The sequence below is a fragment of the Podarcis liolepis genome, assembly GCF_965112155.1.
Source record: "Podarcis liolepis genome assembly, chromosome: 18".
Lineage (NCBI taxonomy): Eukaryota > Metazoa > Chordata > Lepidosauria > Squamata > Lacertidae > Podarcis > Podarcis liolepis.
The window spans coordinates 4,156,492-4,183,323 of NC_139572.1; the positions used below are offsets into that span (position 1 = coordinate 4,156,492).

Sequence of the window (26,832 nt, forward strand, 5' to 3'; positions counted from 1 at the left end):
GAGGGCACAAGGAGAAGGGGACAACAGAGGACGAGATGGTGGGACAGTGTTCTCGAAGCTACCAGCATGAGTTTGACCAAACTTTGGGAGGCAGTGGAAGACAGGAGTGCCTGGCGTGCTCTGGTCCAGGGGGTCACAAAGAGGCGGACACGACTAAACGACTCAACAACAACAACAATCAAGGCATTTGAAAACCAAGGTACCACTATAATCTCATCCAAGGTAGCTAGATTGGCTTTGGAAGCCGAGGGTTTTTAGACTGGACTGGTTAATCCGGTCTCAAGCTCTGCCCAACACTCAGCTTCATAGGACACGATCCACCGCTTCCTGTGTTATTATGAGAAACTAAGAAGTCTGCAAATGTTGCAACCTTTACACGCTGCGCTTTCCCCTTTGCTGTTGCAATTGTACTTTTTTTTACTCTAGGGGGCGCCCTTGCCCTGTTCCATCGCCCTTGTTCTTCCAGTTGCAGAAAACTGTTCCGTGTAGCTGGTCTGGAATTTTGGGGTTTTTTTAACAAAAATGTGGTTCAGGTCTCTCTCTCCACACACACACACACACACACACACACAAAATTTAAAACAATGTGTCCCTTTTATAAATAAAAAATAAATAAAACAGCATGTTAATTAATATAAACTTTCCAACTTATATCAATAGATAGATAGATAGATAGATAGATAGAGATAGATAGACAGATAGACAGACAAATAGATAGATAGATAGATAGATAGATAGAGATAGACAGACAGATAGATAGATAGATAGATAGATGATAGATAGATAGATAGATAGATGATAGATAGATAGATAGATAGATAGATAGATAGATAGATAGATGATAGATAGACAGATAGATAGATAGATAGATAGATAGATAGACAGACAGATAGATAGATAGATAGATAGACAGATAGATAGATAGATAGATAGATAGATAGATGATAGATAGATAGATAGATAGATAGACAGATAGATAGATAGATAGATAGATAGATAGATAGATAGATAATTTATTACGGTCAAAGACCAGCTCACAAACTTATATCAATTTTCTTCTCACTGCTGATAAAATTGCAGAGCTGCAAGGTCATTTATCTAGTAAGTGGCTTGCATGGGATGTTACTCCTACTCAGAGTAAACCTATTGGGAATTCTGGGCATGGTTCACCGGGATCTATTTGGGTTTTTTTAGCGGGTCTCTCCCACTGAGCAGAAGACCAATTTGGCTGCAGCTCACGAGGTTTGTGTTTTACATAGTGAGGTGAAACATTGAAAGGTCCTTAAGATTGAATCAGAATCTTAAGACTGAATCTGAATCGCTGCCTCTCAGCCTAACCTACCTCACAGACAGGGCTGGATTTAGGTTTGATGAGGCCCTCAGCTACTGAAGGTAATGGGGCCCTTTCTATGTCCAGCTGCCCTTTGTCCACAGCAAATTGCAGCTGTTTTTTGTGTTGAATATATGCTATATGGTAACTGATGGACCTCATAGGTATCTCAAGCCATTTGCACATGCGGCCATGTAACCAGTCCATGCAGAATGTAGGCACCCTATATATAGGTAAAGAGGACCCCTGACCATTAGGTCCAGTCATGGCCGACTCTGGGGTTGTGGCGCTCATCTCGCTTTATTGGCCGAGGGAGGCGGCGTACAGCTTCCGGGTATGTGGCCGGCATGACTAAGCCGCTTCTGGCGAACCAGAGCAGCGCACAGAAACGCCGTTTACCTTCCCGCCAGAGCGGTACCTTTTTATCTACTTGCGCCGGTGTGCTTTCGAACTGCTAGGTTGGCAGGAGCAGGGACTGAGCAACGGGAGCTCACCCCGTCGCGGGGATTCGAACCGCCGACCTTCTGATCGGCAAGTCCTAGGCTCTGCGGTTTAACCCACAGCGCCACCCGCGTCCCTACCCTATATATAGAAAGGAGCAAACCAGGATATTTTAGGGAGCAGGCTAGCATTGCTTACATCCTAGGAGCCTACACAACACAAAACACTGTTGCAGAAATGGCAAAACGTACCGGGAAAATAAGAAATCCAAGACAACAAACTTTCTATAAAAGAATGGAAATGGTTTATTGAATATTTACAAAATAAACTGTAAACAGATAAGAACATTGGTAGGATTACTGTAATAAGCTGCAGTTTCATAAGTGTATATATTTAAAGCAGAAGAACAAATGAGTAAATTAAGTTAATTTGGAATATGCAGAAGATATAAAAAATAAATTTAAGGAGGTATAAAAAATAAATTTAATCCCCACAACAGAGTGAGCTCCCGTTGCTCGGTCCCTGCTCCTGCCCACCTAGCAGTTCGAAAGCACGTCACAGTGCAAGTAGATAAATAGGTACCGCTCTGGCGGGAAGGTAAACGGCGTTTCCGTGCGCTGCTCTGGTTTGCCAGAAGCGGCTTAGTCCTGCTGGCCACTTGACCCCGGAAGCTGTACGCCGGCTCCCTCGGCCAGTAAAGCGAGATGAGCGCCACAACCCCAGAGTCGGTCACGGCTGGACCTATTGGTCAGGAGTCCCTTTACCTTTATGATTCTATTCTCTTCAATTATGTTCTGAAAACTGGCCTACAAGCCAGGGGTTATCTGCCCTGGCCTGTAGTTCTGGCTAACTCACAGGATCCCTTGAGTTTTCCTGTTGTATTTTTAATGTTGTGAACCGCCCAAGCAGTGGCGTAGCGTGGGTTGTCAGCACCCGGGGCAAGGCAAGTAATTTGCGCCACCAAACCCGTGGATTTGCGCCCCTAACCCTAGCCCCCAGATGTTGCGCCCGGTGCGGCCGCCCCCCCCTGCACCCCCCACGCTACGCCACTGCGCCCAAGTGATCTTCAGAGGCACTCTGCCCATGCTCAAAGGCACACTGTCCGTTTCAGCGACTCTGCCTTGCTGGACTGGAAAGGCGCTTTGTACATGCCTCAAAGCACATTGCACCCGCATTGATGATCCGTTGGCTTTCCCCTGCCGGAATCATGGCGAGGCGCTCTGCACATGCCCCAAAGCACGTTGCGCTTACACTGATGACTCGTCAGCTTTCCCCTGCGGGAATCATGGCTAGGCACTCTGCACATGCCCCAAAGCATGTTGCGCTTACATTGATGATTCGACGGCTGCCCCTTGTTGGAAGCATGGAAAGGCACTCTGCACATGCTCGGAGCCACGACAACCGGGAGAGAGGCAAGGGAGGAGATCGGGCTCCGGGGGGAGGGCTGAGTCTCAGCAGCCCGGCCCCTCGCCTTCACGCCCGCCCCTGGGCAGACCCGGCTCCGCCTTCTGGCTTCCTCCCGACTCCTTAACTCCCAGGGTTGCGGCCAGCGGACGCGGATCTTCCGCGGGTCTTACTCCGGCGATGTGAGAGGCGTCGCTGCTGCCGCCGCCTGCGCCGGAGCGCATCCCCCGCGGCCGCGGAACGATGGAGCGCGCAACGAGGCTGTTCCTGGCGCTGGATGTCCTGTGCCTCGTGGTTGGTAAGGAAAACTCGCCCCCCCTCCAAAAAAAACACACACTACTAGCCCCCCCCCCCACTTCCCTGTCCCCTGTTCTGTCTGCGTTTTAACCCCCCTCCCCAAATTTATCCGTCCCTTTACGCGCCTGGAAATGGGGAAAGGGGGCATCTCCTTGGACCCCCCCCCCCACTCAAAGCTGCCCATCTAAGACTAAGCAGCCTGGCCCAAGTCGCCTCCATCTCCCCCCCCAAAAAAAAATAATAATCACCAACGAGGAAAGAGGGGTGCGCCCCATTTTCGCCCAGCTAAACTAACCAGGACCCCCGCAAAAATTGTGAATAACAGGCGTGGCTTTTGCAAATTCCTGCCCCCCCCCGCAAAAAACCCCCACACTTTATGGGGAGGTCCTAAGTCCGCTCTCCCCCAACTGCTTTTGCTGAACGCCCCCCCCAAAAAAAATCTGGGATATTTGCCTAACTTGAGACACTCTGGGTTTTAAAGGGGGAGGGGGGCTCTGAGCAACTTCCTTTTTCCCCGGGACCCCCACCCTGTAGAAACACACGTGTGCAGTCTGTTACTCTAGTTAAGCATGTCTGTGCCTTAAAAAAAATAATTAACCCCCCCTCGGTTCAGATCCCCAGCAAGGAATGATGAAATCTATTATACAGTCAACCTCTTGGCTTTGGGGGGGGGGCACACACCCCATATTTTCCTAATTTGGTCTCCTTTTGTTGCAAGTTCTAAGTCATCTTCTCATTTGCTACCGCAAAGGGGGGAAGGAATGGCCCTGAGGTTTTATTGATACCATCTGGGGGGGGGGTGGAGAAGGGGGGGTGAAGGACCACTCCCTGCTCCCCCCCCAAGTGCAAAGAAACGTTGGCTTGGTTCGCATGCCAGCTCATCTAAATTCCTCCTTTTGATTCCTCTGTGACGGATTGCCACCCCCCAAAAAAAAACCACGACAGAGGGAAGATTTGAACCCAGCGCTGCTGTAGAAATCAGCCTAGACTGAATGACTCCACAATTCTGCGATTCTGAGGTTTTGATCGTTCTCTTGTTTCAAGAAATGCTCTTCCCGCTGTCTGTCGACCTACGGTCTTAATACCGCAATTTGTAACGACAACCCTAAAAGGCGGGCCGAGGAACTGTTTTCTATTGCTGCTTTTTTTGTGGGGGTGGAAGCAGAGGGTGATGATGGAATGGGTGGCTGGAAGGCGATCTGGATTCAAATCGGTTTGACCCACGGCTGTTCTGTTCTTTGCTCGGAATTATAATATCCTTCCTGCCGATTGAATGGTCCTTGGGGCAGGTTATGATAAAGGTAAAGGGACCCCTGACCATTAGGTCCAGTTGTGGCCGACTCTGGGTTGCGGTGCTCATCTCGCTTTATTGGCCGAGGGAGCCGGCGTACAGCTTCCGGGTCATGTGGCCAGCATGACCAAGCCGCTTCTGGCGAACCAGAGCAGCGCACGGAAACGCCGTTTACCTTCCCGCCAGAGTGGTACCTATTTATCTACTTGCACTGGTGTGATTTCGAACTGCTAGGTTGGCAGGAGCAGGGATCGAGCAACGGGAGCTCACCCCGTCGCGGGGATTTGAACCCCCAACCTTCTGATCGGCAAGTCCTAGGCTCTGTGGTTTAAATCACAGCGCCACCCGTGTCCCTGTAACCCAAGGTATGTCTGTATAAACTCCGACAACTGGGGAACACTGGCCTGCGAGCGCTCCAGTTGGAGAACAGCCTTTACCAAACTTGTTGTGGGCGTTGAAGACACTCGAACTCAGGACGCAAGGGAGAAACGTGCTAAGAGGACGGCACGCTTGGCAAATCCACACCGTGATCAACTCCTGCCCGGAAACCAATGTCCCCACCGTGGAAGGACGTGTGGATCCAGAATCGGCCTCCACAGTCACTTACGGACTCACTGTTAAAACCATGTTTATGGAAGACGATCTTACTTGGCTACAAGTGATCGCCAAAGGGGAAGAAGAATGGTTTTTGAGTTGGACGGGACGCTGGGGGTCATACAGTCCAACGCCTAGCGATACAGGAATCTCGGCTAAAGCATCCATGATGCCTTTAGGAAACCCGCAATCAGGATTTGAACACAACTCTCCCTTCCCGGAATTTCCGGCGAGTGGCGTTCAGAAGCATTGCTGCCTCTGACCCTGGAGGCAGACCATAGTCACCCTGGCTAGTCGCCATCGATCGCCCTCTCCTACCCACTGTTTGTCCAATCCTGTTTTGAAGCCAAGCCATTGTCGTCTCCAGTGGCGGTGAGTTCCGTAGTTGAACTATGCGACGTCTCCCATTCCCAGCAAGGCTCATGAATTTGAACCCCAGGACTGAAGCCAATTGACTCTGATTGTTCGTCTGGGACTCCGGATTTTGCAGGTGAATCATTCTGAAGGAAATCAGCCCTGAGTGCTCACTGGAAGGACAGATCGTGAAGCTGAGGCTCCAAGACTTTGGCCAACTCAGGAGAAGAGAAGACTCCCTGGAAAAGACCCTGATGCTGGGAAAGATGGAGGGCGCAAGGAGAAGGGGATGACGGAGGACGAGATGGTGGGACAGTGTTCTCGAAGCTACCAGCATGAGTTTGACCAAACTGCGGGAGGCAGTGGAAGACAGGAGGGCCTGGCGTGCTCTGGTCCAGGGGGTCACGAAGAGGCGGACACGACTAAACACGAGGAGCGATTCTAGTGGCAGGGAGTTCCCCTGCCTCGCCTCCTCCTGCTATTCTGCAGACCTCTTTTTTTTTTCCTTTTCTTTTTGGTTACAACAAGGCCCCCTCCCTCTTCGCCCAAGCGTGCAGAAATTGCTCCCTTATTTTCCCCCAAAGGCCCTGTTTTGCTTTCCAAATGACAGGCCCTCAACCACTTCGGTTTGCCATGAGAAGGAAATGATAATAGGGACCGGCTGCAGCGGGAGAGACGACCTTCGGCCCTGTGGCAAGGCGACAATCAGCTCTTGAGTACTTTTGCCCTCGGGGGGAAAATCTGTGCTTGTTTATTGCCATTTTTAAAAAATAAAATGCAAACCGAAAGGCTGCTTCTCGAAAGGTGGCGGTTATCAAATGTCAACTTAAGATGGTTTGGCTGCAGAAATCACCCAAATATTGCTTATTCCCCCCCCCCAAAAAAAAATTGTGTGTCGTGGGAAAACTTGGCACACCGAGAAACCAAGTTATTCTATCCTTTCATCCAACCCACTGAGAGATTTGTGTTCCTTAACTTTTGGGGGAGTCAAGCCTGTATTTTATTAAAGAAATCTGGGAGGAAAAGGAAGGCAAAGCAGATTAGCTAAGCAGGAACCATGCAGTTAAATACATATCCCTACGAAATGTAACTGCCTACCAGGGAATGCTGAGAAGTGCCTGGTGACTGGATCAGGCCCAATGGTCTGTCTAGTCTTGCGGTCGACAACCAGTGGGATGCTGGCTTAGCAGGATCGGTGCCCCGCTAGGAAAGCTGTCATGGTCAGTAGCCTTCTCTTTCTCCTCGAATATGCCCAATCCTCTATCAAAAACCATCTAAATTCGCGGCTGCTTCCTGTGGCAGGCAGTTCCGTAGTTCAGCTACACCCTGCATGAAAAAGTCCTGTCTTTTTATCTTGCTGAATCTCTCAGCATTCCGCTTTGCTGGATTTCTGCAAGTCCTGAGTTCCTCTCTCTCTGTGCTGTTTATCATTTAATACACTTCTATCCTGTTGATCTTCACCTTTTCCTCTAAACTAAAAAGTCCTTGCAGGGGGAGCGGCATTTTTCCCTAGTTTAGGGAAGCTTTTAATGTTTGATGCATTACTGTATTTTAATATTTTGTTGGAAGCCACCCAGAGTGGCTGGGGAAGCCCAGCCAGATAGATGGGATATAAATAATTGTTGTTGAGTCGTTTAGTTTTGTCCGCCTCTTCGTGACCCCCTGGACCAGAGCACGTCAGGCCCTCCTGTCTTCCACTGCCTCCTGCAGTTTGGTCAAACTCATGCTGGTAGCTTCGAGAACACTGTCCCACCATCTCGTCCTCTGTCGTCCCCTTCTCCTTCTGCCCTCCATCTTTCCCAGCATCAGGGTCTTTTCCAGGGAGTCTTCTCTTCTCATGAGGTGGCCAAAGTCTTGGAGCCTCAGCTTCAGGATCTGTCCTTCCAGTGAGCACTCAGGGCTGATTTCCTTCAGAATGGAGAGGTTTGATCTTCTTGCAGTCCATGGGACTCTCAAGAGTCTCCTCCAGCACCAGAATTCAAAAGCATCCATTCTTCGGCCATCAGCCTTCTTTATGGTCCAGCTCTCACTTCCATACATCACTACTGGGGAAACCAGAGCTTGAACTAGACGGACCTTTGTTGGCAAGGTGATGTCTCTGCTTTTTAAGATGCTGTCATTGCTTTTCTCCCAAGAAGCAGGCGTCTTTTAATTCCGTGACTGCTGTCACCATTTGCAGTGATCATGGAGCCCAAGAAAGTGAAATCTCTCACTGCCTCCATTTCTCCCCCTCCTATTTGCCAGGAGGTGACCAGGGTTAGATTCCTCCATATAGTTTTTGCGTGGGTGGCTGTCTAAGGAAGCATACCTCTACCCCCATCATCTAGCCCAGACACTGAGGTCCAGCTCCGAGAGCCTTCTGGCAGTTCCCTCCCTGCGAGAAGTGAGGTTACAGGGAACCAGGCAGAGGGCCTTCTCGGTGGTGGCGCCCGCCTTGTAGAACGCCCTCCCATCAGATGTCGAAGAGACAAACAACTACCTGACATTTAGAAGACATCTGACGGCAGCCCTGTTTAGGGAAGTTTTAAATATTTGATGTTAAACATTTCCCACCAGAGTGGTACCTATTTATCTACTTGCACTTTGACGTGCTTTCGAACTGCTAGGTTGTCATGACGAAGATGCAAATGGGGAATCATCCTAAAAGCCTCTGCAACCAAAATCTTTGGGAAGATGGGAAGAGGCAAATGCCACGAACAGGGAACAGGAACGAGCCGATCACTTTAAGGAAGTATTTTTAATTGCCGGCTAAAAGATACTCCGGATTCTGCCGGCAAAGTGTTTGTTCGATTTTTTTTAAGTGTGAACACCCGTAAAGGTTGGAGACGCATGCTTATAATCTTTGAAGATGTCTGCCCCTTCTCCTAAGCCTCTGCAAAATATGCTGTAAATGTGAGGAAGGATAGACAGATAGATAAAAACGTTGCACATTTGATGATTTAACAAAATCTGTATGGTTCTCTAAGGCAGGGTACCCAAACCTTTTTCAAAGAGGGACAAATTTGAAGTGAACATGCGTGAAGGCCAACCAAAGACGTTGTTGAGCTTTTTTATGGATTTTTCCCCAGGACAAGTGGGGCGCGGGTGGCGCTGTGGGTTAAAGCACAGAGCCTAGGACTTGCCGATCGGATGGTCGACGGTTCGAATTCCCGCGACGGGGTGAGCTCCCGTTGCTCAGTCCCTGCTCCTGCCAACCTAGCAGTTCGAAAGCACGTCAAAGTGCAAGTAGATAAATAGGTACCGCTCCAGCGGGAAGGTAAACGGCGTTTCCGTGCGCTGCTCTGGTTCGCCAGAAGCGGCTTAGTCATGCTGGCCACATGACCTGGAAGCTGTACGCCAGTTCCCTCGGCCAATAAAGCGAGATGAGCGCCACAACCCCAGAGTCGGCCACGACTGGACCTAATGGTCAGGGGTCCCTTTACCTTTACCCCAGGACATATACTGCCACAGGGGCCAGATTAAATCGACCGGCGGGACGGATTAGGCCCCCGAAACGGACTTTGGACATGCCTGCTCTACGGTGAGGGAGCAACTATCCAAGGAGGAAAGGCTACTGAATTGGGGGCATAGCTGTCAACTGTTCCCTTTTTTTAAGGGAAATTCCCTTATTCTGAATAGGATTAAGAAAAGGGGAAAGTTGACAGCTATGATTGGGGGTGCTTTTTCGTTTAGAGAATAGTCGAGCGAGAGGCAACGTGATAGAAGGCTGCAAAATTACCGTATTTTTCCATCTATAAGACGCACCAGACCACAAGACGCACCTAGTTTTTGGAGGAGGAAAAGAAGGAAAAAAATATTTTGAATCTCAGAAGCCAGAACAGCATGAGGGATTGCTGCGCAGTGAAAGCAGCAATCTCTCTTGCTGTTCTGGCTTCTGGGATAGCTGCGCAGCCTGCATTCGCCCCATAAGACGCACACACATTCCCCTTACTTTTTAGGAGGGGAGAAGGGAGTCTTACAGAGCAAAAAATGCGGTATACGCAGCAACGGAGGAAGGGTTTCCCTGCATCTCGTGAGCACCCAGAGAAGCTGAATGTCGGGCGGTTCGGGACAGATAAACTTCTTTCTGACGCGGATAGTTTGAACAGTGGAACTCCCTGCTGCAGGAGGCCCGCCAACTTCAAAAGAGGATTAGACCAATTCGCTGTGCTCTGCCTCCACCGATGAAGACGTTTCTGAATACCGGTTGCGGGAAACTGCAGGGAGGGAGAGCAGTGGCGTAGCGCGGTTTGCTGTGTCCCGGGGCATGCAATGGCACTACATAAGCCCGGGCCTGGCTGCCGAAGCGCCCTCCCTCTCACTGTGAGCCCGGCTGGCCAATTCAGCCCTCGGATTATCTCTTGCAAAGCAGCTTGTGGCTGGCAGGAGCCAAATGTGCACACGGAAAATGTGCCCGGTGCCTGGCAACCCGCCCTCTACGCTATACCCCTAGGGGAGCGTGTGCTTTTTGCACTCAGAACCCGCTTTCAGGTTTCTCGCCCGCGTTGCGAGGACAGGAGTTTGGGCCAGCTGGGCCTGATCCTGCAGTTACTTCCTGAGTTAAGAGGCTGGCTCAGAGTCTCTGGAACGGATTAAAAGATCCGGATTCGAGAGAGAGAGAGAGCTCTGCCCGTCCACCGATCCTTGTTCTCTCTGCACCGGGGTGTGGTTTTCTGCCTGAGAGGGCTTGGCGTGGGCTGCCTTTGAAACTCGCTTGCGGCTTTGGCGAGAACTTTGGCTGGGCAGGTATGGAATGCAGACAATCCACCTGGATTGAGCAACTTTCTCTTCGGCTGTTTTATCTTGAGCCTAGCCCAAGCACTTTTGCTTTTTGCATTTACCGCACTCTTAAAGCCATGGGTGGGCAAACCAAGGTCTGGGGGGCCAGAGTTTCGTGGCTTACTCAGGATTTGAACCCGAGTTCTCCCAGTCTCGATCCCAACAGCGTTTCGACCAACCTTCATGAGCTCGGTTCCCTTGGAGGCTGTCTTTGCTGTGATTATATTTACCTGGTTTGGTTAATATATCTTAACAGAGGTCCACGCCCATTTTACAGGTGGGGAAAGTGAGGCCAATCTGCTGGCCTCTTTCAGATGGCTGCATCGCTGGGAGGAGGAAAGTTTCCCCGGGCTGGATTACTGCAATGCGCTCTTTGTGGGGCTGCCCTTGAAGACGACGCAGAAACTCAATTTGGGTACAAAATGCAGCGGCTGGTTCCATTCAGACCCCTTTGGGTGCTGAGATTGGCAGAGTGAGGCCCTCTTGGTAGTTCCTCCACCCTCAGATGCTCAGGGGGTGGCCGGGTGTGGGTGCACGAGGGTCTTATCGGTGGCAGCCCCTAATCTGTGGTTCTTCCTCCCCGCAGAGGTGTATCAAGTCACCTTCATTTTTGAGCTTTCGGGGAAAGATGGAGACTCACCTTTGACACTTTTTCAGACCCATTTTATATTTTTGGCTGTTAAGTTGCTTTACCAGTGGTGTCCAAACTTTTTTCAAAGAGGGCCAGATTTGATGAAGTGGAGGGCCGTGAAGGCCGACGAAAGCTGTTGAGGTTTTTTTAGGATTTTACCCCAGAAATAAACTGCCACAGGGCCGAATTAAACCGACCGGCAGGCCAGATTAGACCCCCGAAACGGACTTTGGATGTGCCTGCTTTCAACTGCTTTCAACGTGGTACTTTGATCGCCGTAACCTTCATTGGGGGCGAAGGGGCGATAATAAATAAATAAACAAACAAGCCTCCTTGTACAGGAGTAGTGTATCTCCAAACGTCAGGTGCTGTCATCTAAGAAGACCTCCTTCATGCAATAGGAGTATAGCATCAATAGGAGTATAGCATCTAGATCAAGGGAAGTAATAGTGCCACTGTATTCTGCTCTGGTCAGACCTCACCTGGAGTACTGTGTCCAGTTCTGGGCACCCCAGTTCAAGAAGGACACTGTCCAGAGGAGGGCAACCAAAATGGTCAAAGGCCTGGAAACGATGCCTTATGAGGAACGGCTAAGGGAGCTGGGCATGTTTAGCCTGGAGAAGAGGAGGTTAAGGGGTGATATGATAGCCATGTTCAAATATATAAAAGGATGTCATATAGAGGAGGGAGAAAGGTTGTTTTCTGCTGCTCCAGAGAAGCGGAAACGGAGCAATGGATCCAAACTACAAGATAGAAGATTCCACCTAAACATTAGGAAGAACTTCCTGACAGTAAGAGCTGTTCGACAGTGGAATTTGCTGCCAAGGAGTGTGGTGGAGTCTCCTCCTTTGGAGGTCTTTAAGCAGAGGCTTGACAACCATATGTCAGGAGTGCTCTGATGGTGTTTCCTGCTTGGCAGGGGGTTGGACTCGATGGCCCTTGTGGTCTCTTCCAACTCTATGATTCTATGATCAGCTGGCAAACTTGACTAGAGAATGGTGGAGAATGGCACATTGCGCTGCTATCCAACTCCTCGAAAGATTCCATCAACGGCGTCTCCGGAAATTTTTACACATCACTTGGGAAGACAGGCGAACTAATGCCAGTGTACTGGAAGAAGCAAAGATCACCAGTGTGGAAGCGACGATTCTTCAACATCAACTTTGTTGGACCGGTTATGTTGTGCGGATGCCTGATGATCGTCTTCCAAAGCAACTCCTCTATTCCGAACTTGAAAACGGAAAGCGTAATGCTGGTGGTCAACAAAAGAGGTTTAAAGACTGTCTCAAGGCAAATTTTTTAAAGATGTAGTATAAACACCGGCAACTGGAAAACACTGGCCTGCGAGCGCTCCAGTTGGAGAGCAGCCTTGACCAAAGGTGTCATGGACTTTGAAGATGCTCAAACTTAGGAAGAAAGGGGGAAACGTGCTAAGAGGAAGGCACGCTTGGCAAACCCTCACCGGGATCGACTCCCGCCCGGAAACCAATGTCCCCACTGTGGAAGGACGTGTGGATCCAGAACTGGCCTCCACAGCCACTTACGGACTCATTGTTAAAACCGTGTTTATGGAAGACAATCTTACTCGGCTACAAGGGATCGCCAAAGAAGAAGAGAGCTATCCAGACACACCCGGAAAAAGCCAGTTTTTATGCCGTTTCCTCCAAATTAAGAAGCTTTCACTTGCGAAATCAAGCTCCCTCTCTGCTTTTTAAGGAAGCAGAAACGACCTCCCTGCAATTTTAAATTACCACCCGTCCTGTATTTTAAACCTTCAGTCTCCTTCCCCCCCGTTTCCCATTTCCTCCTTCTCCCCCCTCCACCCCCGTTTAACCCATTTGCGTCCTATTTTTATATCATACCTCCCCCATCGCACCGTAAAGTCTTTCCCGTGCCGACGTGGTTTTATTTTAGGTGTGTTTGTTTTTAGCTCTCTCGAGACAATCGGATGACCCTCCTTGCTCCGGCGAGAGCAAAGAGGACTTCTCCCAAAATAGTTACCTACTGCCCCATAATCTTTTTTTTATATATATAAAGCGCCTCTTAAGAAAAGCACCAAAAGGTTTAATTTGGAGTTTCGGCAGCTCTTCTTAGCCCTAAATCTGGTTTAACCACAGGTGGGCATCGCTGGCGTCAGGGCCGAAGTGGCGATTCGGACTTATTCTTTCCCATTGCATTTTTCCTCTGGGAATAGAACAGTCTAAACGTGCCTCTAAAGTTAGGATTTCCTGTTGCACCTGCTTCCTCCAGCCATATATAGATATATGCTTCCTTAGGCAGCCACTCACTCAAAAACTATATAGGGGAATCTAACCCCAGTCACCTCCTGGCAAATAGAAGGGGAAGAAATGGAGGCAGTGAGAGATTTTACTTTCTTGGGCTCCATGATCACGGCAGATGGTGACAGCAGTCACGAAATTAAGAGACACCTGCTTCTTGGGAGAAAAGCAATGACAAACCTAGACAAGCATCATAAAAAGCAGAGACATCACCTTGCCAACAAAGGTCTGTATAGCTCAAGCCATGGTTTTCCCAGTAGTGATGTATGGAAGTGAGAGCTGGACCATAAAGAAGGCTGATCGCAGAAGAATGGATGCTTTTGAATTCTGGTGCTGGAGGAGACTCTTGAGAGTCCCATGGACTGCAAGAAGATCAAACCTCTCCATTCTGAAGGAAATCAGCCCTGAGTGCTCACTGGAAGGACAGATCCTGAAGCTGAGGCTCCAAGACTTTGGCCACCTCATGAGAAGAGAAGACTCCCTGGAAAAGACCCTGATGTTGGGAAAGATGGAGGGCACAAGGAGAAGGAGACGACAGAGGATGAGATGGTGGGACAGTGTTCTTGAAGCTACCAGCATGATTTTGACCAAACTGTGGGAGGCAGTGGAAGACAGGAGGGCCTGGCGTGCTCTGGTCCAGGGGGTCACGAAGAGGCGGACACGACTAAACGACTAAACAACAACAACAACAAAACCCCAGTCAGGTGATCTCTAAACATAAGCTTTTACTTATGTAAAAGTGAGTAAAAGCTTACATTTAGAGATCACCTGACTGGGGTTAAAGGTAAAGGTAAAGGGACCCCTGACCATTAGTTCCAGTCGCGGACAACTCTGGGGTTGCGGCGCTCATCTCGCTTTACTGGCCGAGGGAGCCGGCATACAGTTTCCGGGTCATGTGGCCAGCAGGACTAAGCCGCTTCTGACGAACCAGAGCAGCGCACGGAAATGCCGTTTACCTTCCTGCCGGAGCGGTACCTAGTTATCTACTTGCACTTTGACGTGCTTTCGAACTGCTAGGTTGGCAGGAGCAGGGACCGAGCAACGGGAGCTCACCCTGTCGCAGGGATTCGAACCACCGACCTTCTGATCAGCAAGTCCTAGGCTCTGTGGTCTAACCCACAGCGCCACCTGCGTCCCACGACTGGGGTTAGATTCCCCCATATAGTTTTTGCGTGAGCGAGGAAGGATATAAATATCATTTGTGGCCAGTTCTCCAGTGGTTTTGGGGTCAGGCAACATAGAATCATGGAACCGGAAAAGGACTTCCAGGGTCATCAAGTCCAACCCCCTGGAATTCAGGACTCGAACCCACAACCTTGACATTGAGAGCCTCATGAGCTACTGCATTTATGGCCCACCTGTTTCTCCAAGGGGGCTGCTCTAGGGGGCAGGTAAGTGGTTCTCCCGCTCCTCCCTGCACCCCCACGACAACCCTGAGAGGCTGGTGGCGCTCTGTGCATGCTCAGAGACCATGCGCAGCTCCCTTCTCCTCAAGGGGACGTGTGGGGCTCAATCCCACAGCCGTGAGATTCGGAGTCTAGCCCTGATCCGGCGAGGCAGTCCTGAATTTTTGGGGTTTGTTGGTTTGGGCTTTCTTCCTCTGCAGGTGGAAAGTGGAAAGCGAGAGCAGTTGGCGATCAAAGGCTGCTGCCTCCTCCTTCCACCCCCTTTCCCCTCATGCTTAGAACCGGTTAGGCAAGTCAGTGCGTCTAGGGAAGAGTTGGGCGAGCCCTAATAAAAGGGGGCGGGCGACAGGCTTGTTGACACTGGGAGTGTCCTGCCCCTCCGGGTTCTGTGGCCGAGCGCAAAACAGTGTCACACTTTTAATCCGGGAGCTCTGGGCTCAGGGGGGCCCTCTAGCGGCCTGGGCAAGGCCCTGTCTCGCTTCCCATCATCCAGGATTAAAACACTTAGCGGTTTTTCTTTTCTTTCTGCCACTCTTTCTCTCTCTCCTCTCTCTTTCTCTCTTTTTCTTTCTCTCTCTCTCTCTCTCTCTCTTTCTCTTTCTCTTTCTCTCTTTTTCTTTCTCTCTCTCTCTCTCTTTCTCTCTCTCTCTCTCTCTCTCTCTTTCTCTCTCTCTCTCTCTCTCTCTTTCTCTCTCTGTCTCTCTCTCTTTCTCTTTCTTTCTTTATTTCTCTCTCTCTTTCTTTCTTTCCCTTTCTTTCTTTCTTTCTTTCTCTCTCTTTCTCTCTCTCTCTCTCTTTCTATCTCTTTTTTCTTTTTTTCTTTCTCTTCTTCTCTCTCTCTCTCTCTGTGATGACAACCCGCTTCCTGAAAATCTCCCTACAGTGGTACCTCGGGTTACATACGCTTCAGGTTACACACTCCGCTAACCCAGAAATAGTACCTCGGGTTAAGAACTTTGCTTCAGGATGAGAACAGAAATCGTGCGGCAGCAGCAGGAGGCCCCATTAGCTAAAGTGGTGCTTCAGGTTAAGAACAGTTTCAGGTTAAGAATGGACCTCCAGAACGAATTAAGTACTTAACCCAAGGTACCACTGTACCATGGTACCACCGGATGTGAACGGGATCCATTCCGGAGCCCCGTTTGCATCCTGAACATAACGTGAGATGCGACATTTTGACCGTCTGCGCATGCGCGAGCGGCGAAAGCCGGAAATAACATGCTCCGTTACTTCCGGGTCACCGCGGAGTGCAAGCCGAATGCGCTCAACCTGAAGCGTATTTATCCCGAGGTGTGACTGTAAACCACAGAGCCTAGGACTTGCCGATCAGAAGGTCGGCGGTTCGAATCCCCACGACGGGGTGAGCTCCCGTTGCTCGGTCCCTGCTCCTGCCAACCTAGCAGTTCGAAAGCACAGCAAAGTGCAAGTAGATAAATAGGTACCGCTCCGGCGGGAAGGTAAACGGCGTTTCCGTGCGCTGCTCTGGTTCGCCAGAAGCGGCTTAGTCCTGCTGGCCACATGACCCAGAAGCTGTACACCGGCTCCCTCGGCCAATAAAGCGAGATGAGCGCCGCAACCCCAGAGTCGGCCACGACTGGACCTAATGGTCAGGGGTCCCTTATGACTGTACTAAACTTGCACGGTGTGATTTCTGCCGGCTCACTCCTCCTCACAGTCTTTTTCTTCTCCCCACTTCCAGCCTCCCTGCCGTTCATCATCCTGACGCTGGTGAACTCCCCCTACAAGAGGGGCTTCTATTGCGAAGACACCTCCATCCGCTACCCCTACAAGGCAGACACCATCACCCACGGAGCAATGGCCGGCGTGACGATTCCGTGCACCGTTCTCATCGTAAGGAAAGCGGTGGTTACGATAGCGGGGGGGGGGGCATCTCTCACACTCGGATCCTTACAACAGCCCTGCGAGGCTGAGGACCCCAAAGCTCCTTCTGCGAGCTTCTTCTTTAAAAGAAAATTAAAATATATTTATACCCCGCCCATCTGGCTGGGTTTCCCCAGCCACTCTGGGCGGCTTCCAACAGAGTATTAAAATACAATAACCTATTAGACATTAAAAGCTTCCCTAAACAGGGCTGCCTTCAGATGTCTTCTAAAAGTCTGGTAGTTGTTTTTCTCTTTGACATCTGATGGGAGGGCGTTCCACAGGGCGGGTGCCACCACCGAGAAGGCCCTCTGCCTGGTTCCCTGTAACCTCACTTCTCGCAATGAGGGAACTGCCAGAAGGCCCTCGGTGCTGGACCTCAGTGTCCGGGTAGAACGATGGGGGTGGAGACGCTCCTTCAGGTCTACTGGACCGAGGCTGTTTAGGGCTTTAAAGGTCAACACCAACACTTTGAATTGTGCTGGGAAATGTACTGGGAGCAAATGTAGGTCTTTCAAGACTGGTGTTATGTGGTCTCGGCGGCCGCTCCCAGTCACCAGTCTAGCTGCCGCATTCTGGATTAATTTCAGTTTCCGGGTCACCTTCAAAGGCAGCCCCACGTAGAGTGCATTGCAGTAGTCCAAGAGGGAGATAACCAGAGCATGCACCACTCTGGCGAGGCAGTCTGGTTTTCAAATCAAAGTTTTACAGTCACCCAACATACAACATAGAAACAAAATTCCACAGGATCCGCCCCCTCCTTGTGGGGTCCTGTTGTCAATCATTTCCTCCTGCACCTTTTATTATAATCCAAATCTTTTACATCTCCATTATGTCCAAAATTCACTATTAAACTACAAACGTTATTCCAATCCTGCTAACGATTTTAACTGATTATAATGGTTCTTAAGATAAGTTATAAACTTTCCCCATTCCTTATTAAAGTTTTGGTATTACAAGTTTTACATTAGTAAAAACAAAACAAAAAATGAAACAGCGTTTCGAATGCGTTATAAACATGCATCACCAGATGGCGCCTGAGAGCAAAAGAAAATTCTGTGCGATTTTCCATAGCGATTTTTTCCCTTCTGTTAAAACGATTTAATTTCTTACTTATTTATAGCGTTACCCCCCCCCCCCGTGTGTAGATCCACCCTAGGTCCATTAATCCCATTAAAATGAAGGCACATGACTAATTTAGGTCCATTAATCAATCTCTCTCTCAATAGCTCAGTTGGTAGAGCATGAGGCTTAATCTCGGGGCTGCGAGTTCGAATCCCATTTGGGGTAAAAAGATAACTGCACTGCAGGGGGTTGAACTAGATGACCCTCAGCGTCCCAGCGCTACACTTTTATGATTCCTATATATATATATCCGTTTGTAGATTTCTGCCGGTGAGGCATACCTCGTCTACACTGAGCGCCTGTACTCTCGCTCCAAGTTCAACAATTACCTGGCCGCCCTATACAAGGTGGTGGGGACCTTTCTGTTTGGCGGTGCCATCAGCCAATCGCTGACAGACCTGGCGAAGTACATGATTGGGCGCCTGAGGCCCAACTTCCTGGCGGTCTGCAATCCCGATTGGTCGAAAGTCAACTGTTCGGTTTATGTCCAGCTGGAAGACATCTGCCAGGGCAATGTCAAAGACATCACGGAGTCCAGGTAAGGCTGGAAGGGGTACGCTGGGCCGACGGACTCGATATCTTGGCAGCTGCTGAGTGGAGCGGTCAAGTTAACAGTTTCTTTTTTTAAAGAAATGCTTTTTATTGAGATTTCAGAACACCAACACCAACCAACCTAGACCGCATCTTAAAAAGCAGAGACATCACCTTGCCAACAAAGGTCCGTATAGTAAAAGCTATGGTTTTCCCAGTAGTGATGTATGGAAGTGAGAGCTGGACCATCAAGAAGGCTGATCGCTGAAGAACGGATGCTTTTGAATTCTGGTGCTGGAGGAGACTCTGGAGAGTCCCATGGACTGCAAGAAGATCAAACCTCTCCGTTCGGAAGGAAATCAGCCCTGAGTGCTCACTGGAAGGACAGATCCTGAAGCTGAGGCTCCAAGACTTTGGCCACCTCATGAGAAGAGAAGACTCCCTGGAAAAGACCCTGATGTTGGGAAAGATGGAGGGCACAAGGAGAAGGGGACGACAGAGGACGAGAGGGTGGGACAGTGTTCTCGAAGCTACCAGTTTCTCCTTGCGCCCTCCATCTTTCCCAGCATCAGGGTCTTTTCCAGCTCTCACTTCCATACATCACTACTGGGAAAACCAGAGCTTTAACTATACGGACCTTTGTTGGCAAGGTGATGTCTCTGCTTTTTAAGATGCTGTCTAGGTTTGTCATTGCTTTTCTCCCAAGAAGCAGGCGTCTTTTAATTTCGTGGCTGCTGTCACCATCTGCAGTGATCATGGAGCCCAAGAAAGTAAAATCTCTCACTGCCTCCATTTCTTCCCCTTCTATTTGCCAGGAGGTGATGGGCCCAGTGGCCATGATCTTCGCAATAGAAGTTAACAGTTTCTATTTATTTTGGATGCTTCCATCTCACACTTCCTAAAGAGCATTTCAACAACATAGTGTAGCCTGAGCCGCTTAATCTTAGGGTTGCGGGTTCGAAAGAACCCAGCGTTGCAGCGGGTCAGACTAAATGACCCTCGGGATCTGTTCCACCAGGCAGCGCCAGACCCCTTCACTCCAACGACTTCGCTACATTAGTCAAAAAACAGTGTTTTTAATGTGTTGCAAATGTGCACCACCAGATGGCGAAATAGAGCAGAAAACTTTTCTGTGCGATTTTACATAGTGATTTTCCCCCAACGTTTGTTATGATGATTTGATTTCTGACTTATTTATAGTGGGGGTTTTCCTGTGTGTAGATCCATCCCAAGAACAGTTGCCTGCCAAGTACTTTTTGAACCCGAAGATGTGTTTTTTTATTATTATTATTCATAATCTCTCTCTTTTTTTCCTCCTAGGTTATCTTTCTATTCTGGACACTCCTCGTTTGGAATGTACTGTATGATGTTCCTAGCAGTAAGTGTCCCGTTTGTTTCCCGACTTTTGGAAACTTTCCTCGGTGGCAGAAGGCTTGCTATGAACCCAGAAGGTTCTGGGTTCGATCCTTACCATCTCCAGATGAAACAGGGGAGTTTGGGTTAAGACATCATCCTCATAATTTATTATTTATACCCCGCCCATCTGGCTAGGTTTCCCCAGCCACCCTGGGCAGCTCCCAACAGAATAATAATAATAATAAAGAGATAGAATATCAACCATTAAAAACTTCCCTCAACAGGGCTGCCTTCAGATGTCTTCTAAAAGTCAGATAGCTGTTTATTTCCTTGACATCTGATGGGAGGGCGTTCCACAGGGAGGGCGCCACCACCAAGAAGGCCCTCTGCCTGGTTCCCTGTAGCTTTTTTTTCTCGCAACGAGGGAACCGCCAGAAGGCCTTGGAGCTGGACCTCTGTGTCCGGGCATAATGATATAATAATAATTCATTATTTATACCCCTCCCATCTGGCTGGGTTTCCCCAGCCACTCAGGGCGGCTTCCAACAAAACACTAAAACACAGTAACCTATTAAACATTAAAAGTTTCCCTAAACAGGGTGGCCTTCAGATATCTTCTAAAAGTTTGGCAGTTTTTTTTTCTTTGACATCTGGTGGGAGGGCGTTCCACAGGGCGGGTGCCACCACCGAGAAGGCCCTCTGCCTGGTTCCCTGTAACTTGGCTTCTCGCAATGACGGAACCGCCAGGAGGCCCTTGGGGCTGGACCTCAGCGTCCGGGCAGAACGATGGGGGTGGAGACGCTCCTTCAGGTATAATGGGCCGTTTAGGGCTTTAAAGGTCAACACCAACACTTTGAATTGCGCTCGGAAACGTACTGGGAGCCAATGGAGGTCTTTCAAGAAGAGAGGCAGGCGACCCTTTCTGCAGGTCAGAAATCTGCTCCGCAGCCAATCTCTCCTCTCTTTCTTTCCAGCTCTACGTCCAAGCACGCCTCGTTGGTCGGTGGGCACGCCTGGTTCGCCCTACCATCCAGTTCTTCCTCATCTCCTTTGCCATCTTCGTGGGTTACACCCGGGTCTCGGACTATAAACATCACTGGAGTGACGTATTGTTGGGGCTCCTTCAAGGAATGCTCATCGCTATCCTCATTGTAAGTCTCTGTCGGGGGGCGGGGCTGAGGTGGGAAGGGGGCATAGTCCATCGGGGGGGCCCCCCAGGGCCCTGCCAGGCAGGGGGTACATAGAACCGAGTTCGAATCCCGGCCAGGTGCCGTCCTGCCTTCGCCCACTCTCTCCCTAACACACAGCTCCTAAATTAGTCCCCTTGCGGTTCTGTTCCTGCTTCCGATTGGCTGGAATGCTTGTGAACATTCCGTGATGTCACTGTTCGTGGTCTTCATTTCATAAAATATATACAGTGGTACCTCAGGTTAAGTACTTAATTCATTCCGGAGGTCCGTACTTAACCTGAAACTGTTCTTAACCTGAAGCACCACTTTAGCTAATGGGTTCTCCCACTGCTGCTCCCGCGCCGCTGGAGCACGATTTCTGTTCTCATCCTGAAGCAAAGTTCTTAACCTGAAGCCCTATTTCTGGGTTAGCGGAGTCTGTAACCTGAAGCGTATGTAACCTGAAGCGTATGTAACCTGAAGCGTATATAACCCGAGGTACCACTGTATATTGTTGGATTGTAAAAACAAAACAAAACAGAACAGAACAAAACACACACACTCAGAAAACCTCAAAGTTGTTTAAAGAAAGGTAAAACGAGGAAACATGCAAAAATACTGAAATGGATTAAAATGGCCTCTGCTTTCTAAATATTGTCAGAATCAGGGGCAGTTTATATTAGCAGGCGCTGGAACAAGTCCAGCGAAGGCAACCAGCTGCTTGATGTCTATAGGCAGAGAGTTGCAAAGTCAAGTTCTTACAAACACGGAACAGGGGTTATGGCGGCACGCTTAAAGGTAAAGGGACCCCTGACCATTAGGTCCAGTCGTGGCCGACTCTGGGGTTGCAGAGCTCATCTCACTTTACTGGTCGTGGGAGCCAGCGTACAGCTTCCAATGTGGCCAGTATGACTAAGCCACTTCTGGGGAACCAGAGCAGCGCACGGAACCTGCCGGAGCGGTACCTATTTATCTACTTGCACTTTGAGGTGCTTTCGAACTGCTAGGTTGGCAGGAGCAGGGACCGAGCAACGGGAGCTCACCCCGTCATTGCGGGGATTCGAACCGCCGACCTTCTGATCGGCAAATCCTAGGCTCTGTGGTTTAACCCACAGTGCCACCCACATCCCACGGCAGCACGTTTAAGCAGGGCCAATTCCACCAAACAGAGCGATTTAAGTGGGTTCCTGCGGGGCAAGGCTATCTCGCAGGTAAACGGGTTCCAAGTTTTGTGTGTGTGTGTGTGTGTGTGTGTGTGTGTGTGTGTGTGTGTGTTTTATATAGTAACACCTTGAGCTCAGCTCGGTCACAGATCAGCAACCATTGCAGACCCCTGAGCACCGGGGTCCTATGCTGACAAGCAGCATTGTAATCTCCGAGGCAATATTCCCTGCGTCTGAATGCGCCCTCTGCCCGGGGCTGGTGGGACGGATTCGCCCAGGGGTTTCACTGCCTCCTTCCAGTCCCTTTTCGCTTTTGACCCCCTCAGTATTTGCCGCCCGAGGCAGCCGCCTAGCTCTGCCCCCTGGGAGGGCCGGTGCTGGGATTTATCCTCCAAACGCGGCGCTTAATTAAGGTTGAATCCTGACAAGACAGAAGCACTGTTTTTGGGGGACAGGGGTGGGCAGGTGTGGAGGACTCCCTGGTCCTGAATGGGGTAACTGTGCCCCCTGAAGGACCAGGTGCGCAGCCTGGGAGTCATTTTGGACTCACAGCTGTCCATGTAGGCGCAGGTCAAATCTGTATCCAGGGCAGCTGTTTATCAGCTCCATCTGGTATGCAGGATGAGACCCTCCCTGCCCACAGATTGTCTGGCCAGAGTGGTGCATGCTCTAGTTATCTCCCGCTTGGACTGCTGCAATGCGCTCTCCGTGGGGCTGCCTTTGAAAGTGACCCGGAAACTACAACTAATCCAGAATGCGGCAGCTAGACTGGTGACTGGGAGTGGCCGCCGAGACCACATAACACCAGTCTTGAAAGACCTACATTGGTTCCCAGGTCGTTTCCGAGCACAATTCAAAGTGTTGGTGCTGACCTTGAAAGCCCTAAACGGCCTCGGTCCAGTATACCTGAAGGAGCGTCTCCACCCCCATCATTCTGCCCGGACACTGAGGTCCAGCGCCGAGGGCCTTCTGGCAGTTCCCTCATTGCGAGAAGCAAAGCTACAGGGAACCAGGCAGAGGTCCTTCTCGGTAGTGGCACCCGCCCTGTGGAACACCCTCCCGTCAGATGTCAAAGAGATAAACAACTACCTGACATTCAGAAGGCATCTTAAGGGAAGTTCAGGGAAGTTTTTAATGTGTGACATTTTAGTGTATTTTTGGTCTCTGTGGAAGCCACCCAGAGTGGCTGGGGAAACCGAGCCAGATGGGCGGGGTACAAATAGTAAATTATTATTATTATTAATTTCCTGCCTCTCTAGGTCCGCTACGTCTCAGACTTCTTCAAGCACCGGCCCCCAGCCTTATGCCCTGAAGACCCCGCTCACAAGCCCAACCTGCCCCTCAGCGAGCCAGATCGGAACCATTACACCTACGAAGACGCGGCCTGAACGTTTGCCTGAAGTTGTGTCTTCTCTTTTTCTGGGGGGCAGAAAGACTCGCTTCCGCCGCTCGTCCGGAATCACCTTCCTCCTTTCCGAAAAGCCTTTTGCTTTTGAACTTGCGATGGAGATCATTGACTGGACATTTCCCCCTCGGTCCATTTTTATTTTTTATTTTTTATTTTTTATCGTTTGCTCGGAGGCAGCGATGCCCGTTATAACTGCACGATGTATTTTGCACCTCTAAGATTGCTGCGCGCCCCCCCCCCAAAAAAAAGAATCTGGGAGAGACAGGAAACGGACTCTTTAACTTCTTGCAGAAGTTGCCTTTTTGAGTTCTGTTATCACAGGAATCCTGGGATCGTTGTTGCATTGAGGTTGCCACCGTCCCCTCTACAAATTGTCCACGCTCTTCTGCCGTTAACAGGAGACTGGCCTACAGATCTTTAGCTGGGGGTGGGGTGGGGGTGGTTTCCCATGCTATGCAAAAGTTTGACAGCAGACCTGAGCAGTCGTTTAAAAAGCGCAGGCGCCAGAATTCTCTCCCTCCTGGTAAGTTGGCAACCCAAACATCCCGGGGGGTTGACTGGTTCCCCATGCTATGCAAAAGTTCGACAGCAGACCTGAGCAGCCGTTTAAAAAGCGCAGGCGCCAGAAGGGCGCTTAAATTCTCTCCCTCCTGGTTTCTGAGTAACCGGATTGGGCACCATTATCTGGGGGGGCAAAAGGTTGGTGGGCTGGCATGCAAGCAGGTTGAGAGGCACCCATGGGGTCTTCAGCGAACAAGTTGGCAGCAGGTAAAAGGGAAACAGGAATAGGTGGACCTCTTTGGCCCGTGACGGCTTGGCCAAACATCAAATTCCAAGCCCTGGTTTTGTGCCGATGAAATAAGAGGAGAATTCATTAAAGCAGAGAAAAATCTTGCAGAGATCCTGAGTTGTTCTTGTTTAGTTGTTTAGTCGTGTCTGCTTGGGTGGGCAGGAGCAGGGACCTAGCAATGGGAGCTCACCCCGTCACGGGGATTCGAACCGCCGACCTTCTGATCGGCAAGTCCTAGGCTCTGTGGTTTAACCCACAGCGCCACCCGCGTCCCTCGACAGGCTAGGAAACGGCCACGCAAAACAGCAATTCCAGCAAGCTCAGGAATAATTTTCTGCCTAGCTGAGTTTGTTCTTGGCTTCTTCCGCCCACCCTAGATCACAGAATTGTAGGCAAGGCAAAGGCAAAGGACCTCTGAATGGTTACGTCCAGTCAAAAGTGACTATCTACTTGCACTTTGACGTGCTTTTGAACTGCTAGGTTGGCAGGAGCTGGGACAGAGCAACGGGAGCTCACCCCGTCGCGGGGATTCGAACCGCTGACCTTCTGATCGGCAAGCCCTAGGCTCTGTGGTTTAACCCACAGCGCCACCCACGTTACTAACTTTAAAAAAAGCACACACACAAAAATCTCAATGGGGTGACTGGAAGGAATCAAGAATCTGAAACTGAAAATGTACAGATTTGGCTATCCTCATGTGTACATACACACACAAAAATACACATGTACAGTGGTACCTCGGGTTAAGCACTTAATTCGTTCCAGAGGTCCGTACTTAACCTGAAACTGTTCTTAACCTGAAGCACCACTTTAGCTAATGGGGCCTCCCGCTGCTGCCGTGCCGCCGGAGCCCGATTTCTGTTCTCATCCTGAAGCAAAGTTCTTAACCTGAAGCACTATTCCTGGGTTAGCTGAGTCTGTAACCTGAAGCGTATGTAACCCGAGGTACCACTGTATACAAACACAATCGGCAGCGAAAGGAACAGTCAAAACACTACCAAATGTGGAATATTTGTGAGCAGTCGACTCTGTCCCAGAGCCTCTCGTTTCTTCTTAAACATCTCTTTCCAAATTCTCCCATTTATTTTTTTTTAAAGATCCACGTCACCCTTAAGGAATGGCTGATTCCGGCTCTTTTGCCGGTGGCCTGGAGGGAAAACCTGAGCATTATTTTCCCTCGATGGCTTTATAACAACCGCTCCATTAACGGAGATGTTTTGGTCATGACTTGTTCCTAAAGAGTGGCGGATAATGGCACTGGGACGTGAATTCCTGTGGGTTTCAGGCAGCGGGGATTTTAAACCCCTGGCGTTGGTCAGAGACCGTCAGATAAGGGATCTGGCAAGTCTGGCTGAAACGAGCTTTTGAGTTGGATGGGGCTCGAAACCTCCCTGTAAGGCAAGTTCTCAGAATGTAAAGGGATCCCTGACCATTAGGTCCAGTCGTGACCGACTCTGGGGTTGCGGCGCTCATCTCGCTTTACTGGCCGAGGGAGCCGGCGTTCAGCTTCCGGGTCATGTGGCCAGCAGGACTAAGCCACTTCTGGCGAACCAGAGCAGCGCACATAAACGCCGTTTACCTTCCCGCCGGAGTGGTACCTATTTATCTACTTGCACTGGTGTGCTTTTGAAGTGCTAGGTTGGCAGGAGCAGAGACTGAGCAACGGGAGCTCACCCTGTTGCGGGGATTCGAACCGCTGACCTTCTGATCAGCAAGTCCTAGGCTCTGTGGTTTAACCCACAGCGCCACCCAAATTGGCCCAAAGTGTCACCAACTTTCTCCCAAAGCCAGGGGTGGCCAGTCTCAGCCCCGGATGCAGAGTGGCAGCTGCCTAAGCCTATCTGTGTGGCCCGTGGGACTTCCCCCAAGCCACACCCTCTCCCATAGGCCACGCCCTCTCCCACAGGCCACACCCACATTGTCTGATTGTCTGCCCTGGGTCCTTCCCCTCTCGCTTGCCTGGGTAAAAGGATGGAGCTGGCTGTGTCCCTGTGACTTTCCCATGGCTGGAATGTCACCTGATTGGCAGGGGTTAAAATTTGCATCTATTGCTCCGCCCACTTTTACCACAAGCCCCATCCACACACTGGGATTCGGCCCCCGGAAGGCTGTCTGGGAGGAAATATGGCCCTCGGACTGAAATATGCCTCGTACACTGTATATATAATGTTATATAGTATTGTGTTTCCAAACGTACGTTTTACTTTGAGGAGCTGGAGCACACAATTTTCTCCCCCCCACCCCAATTGATTGCCCACAACAACCCTGCGAGGTAAAAATAACAACAAAATATCCCTTTTGGGGGGGGGATGCGGGTGGCGCTGTGGGTTAAACCACAGAGCCTAGGACTTGCCGATCAGAAGGTCGGAGGTTCAAATCCCCGCGACACGGTGAGCTCCCGTTGCTCGGTCCCTGCTCCTGCCAACCTAGCAGTTCGAAAGCACGTCAAAGTGCAAGTAGGTAAATAGGTACCGCTCTGGCGGGAAGGTAGACGGCGTTTCCGTCCGCTGCTCTGGTTCGCCAGAAGCAGCTTAGTCCTGCTGGCCACATGACCCGGAAGCTGTACGCCGGCTCCCTCGGCCAATAAAGCGAGATGAGCGCCGCAACCCCAGAGTCGGCCACGA

The 26,832-nt window shown here is 50.2% G+C and overlaps 1 protein-coding gene and 1 long non-coding RNA gene across 2 annotated transcripts in view; one reads left to right on the forward strand and one right to left on the reverse strand.

The window, feature by feature from the left end:
• LOC310697648 overlaps positions 1-5,518 on the reverse strand; it is a 272,049-nt gene extending 266,531 nt beyond the window's left edge. The window contains exon 1 of the long non-coding RNA XR_014521135.1: positions 5,061-5,518. This is a non-coding gene — a long non-coding RNA (uncharacterized lncRNA). The remainder of the gene's footprint in view (positions 1-5,060) is intronic.
• Positions 3,269-24,319, forward strand: PLPP2 (phospholipid phosphatase 2). Its single transcript, XM_083484146.1, has 6 exons — positions 3,269-3,473; positions 16,485-16,636; positions 18,052-18,329; positions 19,643-19,700; positions 20,653-20,829; positions 23,270-24,319. The coding sequence occupies exons 1-6, from the start codon at positions 3,419-3,421 to the stop codon at positions 23,396-23,398; spliced, it is 849 nt and encodes a 282-aa protein (XP_083340272.1). The 5' UTR covers positions 3,269-3,418; the 3' UTR covers positions 23,399-24,319.
• The last annotated feature ends 2,513 nt before the right edge of the window (positions 24,320-26,832 follow it).